Source organism: Manihot esculenta, chromosome 6 (assembly GCF_001659605.2).
Source record: "Manihot esculenta cultivar AM560-2 chromosome 6, M.esculenta_v8, whole genome shotgun sequence".
Taxonomy (NCBI): domain Eukaryota; kingdom Viridiplantae; phylum Streptophyta; class Magnoliopsida; order Malpighiales; family Euphorbiaceae; genus Manihot; species Manihot esculenta.
In genome coordinates, this window is record NC_035166.2 from 4,125,353 (window position 1) to 4,129,995 (window position 4,643).

At 28.5% G+C, this 4,643-nt stretch overlaps 1 protein-coding gene across 1 annotated transcript; it reads left to right on the top strand.

Annotated features, from left to right (window-relative positions):
• Positions 1–305: 305 nt before the first annotated feature.
• On the top strand, positions 306–3,370 carry LOC110618143 (peroxidase 16). The gene is made up of 4 exons (XM_021761210.2): positions 306–554; positions 644–841; positions 2,432–2,597; positions 2,779–3,370. The coding sequence occupies exons 1-4, from the start codon at positions 339–341 to the stop codon at positions 3,183–3,185; spliced, it is 987 nt and encodes a 328-aa protein (XP_021616902.1). The 5' UTR covers positions 306–338; the 3' UTR covers positions 3,186–3,370.
• The last annotated feature ends 1,273 nt before the right edge of the window (positions 3,371–4,643 follow it).

A 4,643-nucleotide genomic window follows, 5' to 3' on the forward strand; every position in this document is an offset into this window, starting at 1 on the left:
TGCTTGTGTAGAACAAGTGTCACCTCCTTCCACCCTCAATCTCTTAGAATAATCATGGCCAGAGTGTACTTTCAAGAATTTTTTAATCAAAATTTTTAATTTTTTTTTAATGGTAATAAAAAATCGGAGAGTAGAATCTGAAATCTCTCAAATTTATTTAGATGGACATACTATCAGACTAAATATGTGAGTACAAAAAATTTTTAATCTTTAATCCCATAAAATTCAGATAAATTTTTGCTTTTTTTTAATTCCTTATTGTCCTCTTTGATTTCTTTATATAAACTCACTTATGCACAGAAAATTTCAAGGTGGAGGTAGCTTAAAGTAATCGACTCATGGAAACCAAAATGAACTTTCTAGTTCTACCCTTTCTTCTTCTCTTCCCTCTCCTTCTTCCTATTGCTTCTGCTCAACTTAGACAGAACTTCTATAGCCAAACATGTCCTAACGTAGAATCTATAGTTCGTTCTGTAGTCCAGCAAAAGTTCCAGCAAACTTTTGTGACTGCCCCTGCAACTCTTCGGCTCTTCTTCCACGATTGTTTTGTGAGGGTTAGTTCTCTTTCTTTTTTTAATTAGACGTTCAGAAATAAAAGTTTGAACTCAAAACTTGTTAGCTTTTTCTTTTGTTGTTGAAATAGGGATGTGATGCTTCGGTTTTGATAGCTTCGCCGACTAACAATGCTGAGAAGGATCACCCGGATAATCTTTCACTTGCCGGAGATGGGTTCGACACGGTGATCAAGGCAAAGGCTGCCGTTGATAGTGTTCCTCAATGCAGGAATAAAGTTTCATGTGCTGATATACTAGCTCTTGCAACTAGGGACGTTGTAGCCTTGGTATGCATTGTTTTATTTTTATTTTTTTACTTTTAATTTTATTCTACAAGTTAAATAGTAAGGTTTTGAATTCAACTCAATATGAAATATTTAAATGCACATCTAACTTAATTTTACATATTATTTTTTAGAAAGATTTATATTTTAATTCCTGAGTATTTCCATTATTAATAAGTCAGTTTCTAAATTTTCAAAAATATATTAAAACGTCGTTATCTCTTCTTTCCGTTAATAAAATAGTTTTTTCATCTATTTCTACGGTTAAAAATATAGCAAAAGTTTAAATTACCCCCTCTTCTCCTCTCCTCCTCCTCCTTCGATTCTTTCTCTTCTTCTTTGATTCTTTTTCTTTTTTTTTTCTTCTTTAAGGAGGAGAAGGATGCGATTTTTTTTTTCATCTTCACTATCATCATTTTCTTCTCCTTTTTCTTCTTCTTCTTTTTTTTCCTTTTTCTTCTCCAGCATCATCTTCTTCTTCTTTTTTTTTTATTGAGGAGGAAAGACTATTTCTTTGACAGGAAGAAACGATAAGAACGTTTTAATAGATTTGAAAAAAAATAAGAATGTTTTAATAAATTTTTGAAAATATAGAGACTGACTTGTTAATAATGACAATACTTAAAGACTAAATAAGGAGTTTTATTTGTGGAAAAAATTAGGTTTTAAAAATTTTTTCTTTTATCTCTCATATATTTTTAATGGATAAAAGAATGGCAAGATTATTTCGAGAGAAAAAATAAAAATATTTTAATAAATTTTTAAAAACAGAGAAAGTGACTTGTTAATAATAGCAATAACTAAGGATTAAATAGTAAATCTCTCTTTTTTTATTAAAAAATTTAAATTTTCTCTAAAATTATAAATAATAATAAAAAATATCAAATTTTATTTTTTTCTTAAAAAAAATTAAATCACTATTAAAATGTCAAATATATTCAAATAAGATTAAATAGAATGTAATTAAAGTTTTTAGATTCTAATGAGTTATGATTTTATTTGATTTTTAATAATAATTCCGAGATAAATTTAAATAAAAAATTTAGTATTTTTTTATCTTTCTTTTATAATGTAGAGGTAAATTTACCCTTTAGCTAATTTTTTATTTATCACTTATATATCATAAGATTTTGATAGAATTTCACATATGAAACGAAAATCGACAAAAGGTTTCCTAATATAAATTTGCAATTAAAAGTAGGCTATATCACTAGCAATTTAAAATTTTTATAAAAATAAATCATCGAAATAAAAACCCAAAGTAATTAATTAAAGTAAGTGCATGTAAATTTGAGAAATTTAAGATTTTATTTTCTAATTTTTTATCTCTATTTTAAAAAAAAATTAAATGTAGAAAAAAAATAAATAAATTTTAATTGGTGATGAAATTAATTTGTAAAAAATCCTTGTAATTTTGTGATGTTAAGTTGTCCCTTTAGGAATGGAAGTTTGCATACGTTGGCTAGTATTAATTGCTTATCCTATAAAGTAATAACATACAAACAGTTTGCTAATATAAAAAAATAATTAATTATAAAGTTCAACTACTCCATGTGCATGATTGATATTAATTAATATGTGGAATATTTTTAGGCAGGAGGACCTTTTTATACAGTAGAATTGGGGAGACGTGATGGGAGAATATCTACAAAGGCAAGTGTTCAACGTAAGCTGCCAAGTCCTAACTTCAACTTAGACCACCTCAATTCCATGTTTGCTTCACATGGCCTTACCCAAACTGACATCATCGCTTTATCAGGTGCCTAAACTTTTCAGTCTAATTTTTTAAGATAGAGCAGATTAAATATTAAAAAAATCGATTGAATTAAATTAATTTAAAAAATATAAAAATATTATTTTTATATAATTAAAATATTTTTCATAAAAGAAAGGGATTGTTTCAGTGTCTAACAACAGTGTGTGAATAATATTTGCTATAGGTGCACATACACTTGGGTTTTCACATTGCAGCAGGTTCTCCAAGAGAATTTACAACTTCAGTCCAAGAAACAGGATTGACCCGACACTCAATCTTCAATATGCACTTGAGCTAAGGCAAATGTGTCCTATAAAAGTAGATCCAAGAATTGCAATTAACATGGATCCAACTACCCCTCAGAAATTTGACAATGCCTACTATGGAAACCTTGTACAAGGAAAAGGGTTGTTTAGCTCAGACCAGATCCTGTTTACTGATCCAAGATCAAGACCCACTGTCCAACTCTTTGCTTCAAATAATGCAGCTTTTCAGAATGCTTTTGTGGCTGCCATCACCAAGCTTGGCAGAGTTGGCGTCTTGACGGGAAACCATGGTGAAATTAGGAAAGATTGTGCCCGCATCAACTAGAACAGAACTTCTTCTATTATTATCATTATTTTCTTATTTTTAGGTTATATTTTCCCTTTTTTAGTATTATTTTGAAAAAATTATTATGGTTTATCTAAGAATCCTATTTTTAAATTAGATTAATGTTTAATTTCACTATTCTGTTTTTAGCTTACCGGATGATAAAAGGCTAAAATTTTACATTTAATCATTAGTCAAAACTTTTAATGATAAATCTCTGATTCTTAAATTTGTATAATTATAGACAATTTTAAAGATAATTTATCTAATTGGATATAAAAGGCTAAAACTTTATGTTTAATCATAATTATAGCCAAAATTTTCAATATTTTACTCAAACCTTTTATTTTATTTTATTTTTTTGCAATTATAGCCAACTCTTAAAATAATTTTGAATAAATTTAAATAAGTATACATTCTTAAAATTAAGATTTTTTTTCCATGATTTCTTCTAGAAAGTTTGAGTATTTTAATTTTCATTGTATATCTAAAAGTTATTTTTATTTTATAAGTATGTTCTTCGTTTTCTATATTTGTCATTAATGTTATACTTTCTCATGAAATTTCCTATGTATATAAATATAATTTCTATCAATGCAAGTTTAAGAGACTTTCTAGCAAATTCTACAATTCTCTTCATGTTTCATTTATACTCTATCTGTTTTTATCCATCAAACTCTATCAATTGGTATCAGAGCATTAAACTTAAGGGATCTCTGAAGTTTATTCAATCAAGGGTTAAAGGAGTACATGATGTTTTCAAGCAACATTATTCGTTCAAGTTCTCCTCAATTTTCTAGGGAAATTTATCACATATGTTCAATTAAGATGAAGACCATTCTTCAATCGTTAAACTTGTAGGAAGTTGTTAAAGTGGGTAATAATCCAGCCCCTCTTGGCAATAATCCCACTATTACTCAAAGGAAAGAATTTGAAGAGAGCAAGGCAAAGAAACCAAAAGCTCTAGCTTCTCTCTGTTGGGCTTTGTTTGATGTAATTTTCACAAGAATCATGACTTGTGAATTCTCAAAAGAGGTATGGAATAAGTTCAAACAAAAATTTGAAGGAATTCTAGGGTGAAATCTGTCAAAATTTTAAATTTAAAAAGGCATTTGGAGGCTTAAAAATAAATGAAAGGGACAGTGTAAAGGATTTCTCCTCTAAGCTTCTTGATGTTTTTAATAAAATGAGATTGCTTGGAGAAGATTTTCCAGATGAGAAGGTAATAGAAAAGAGCTTGATAAGTCTTCCTATGAGGTTTGAGTCTAAGATTTCTGGAATTGAAGAATCTTATAACCTTAAAACTATGAGTGTTTCTGCACTTTAGAGCAACCTGCAAGTTCAAGAGCAAAGGCCTATTATAAGGGAAGGAGATATATCTAAAGATTCTTTTCAAGTAAGGCACAAATGGAAGCAAGGCAAGAAATAAGGGAAGAAGGGAAGCATTGACAAGGGTGA

Excerpts from the sequence above, each read along its gene's own strand:
- LOC110618143 (XM_021761210.2), top strand. The coding sequence starts at position 339 with ATGGAAACCAAAATGAACTTTCTAGTTCTACCCTTTCTTCTTCTCTTC. Across the intron at positions 555-643 it reads TCCACGATTGTTTTGTGAGG|GGATGTGATGCTTCGGTTTT; the intron begins GTTAGTTCTCTT and ends TTGTTGAAATAG. Across the intron at positions 842-2,431 it reads CTAGGGACGTTGTAGCCTTG|GCAGGAGGACCTTTTTATAC; the intron begins GTATGCATTGTT and ends GAATATTTTTAG.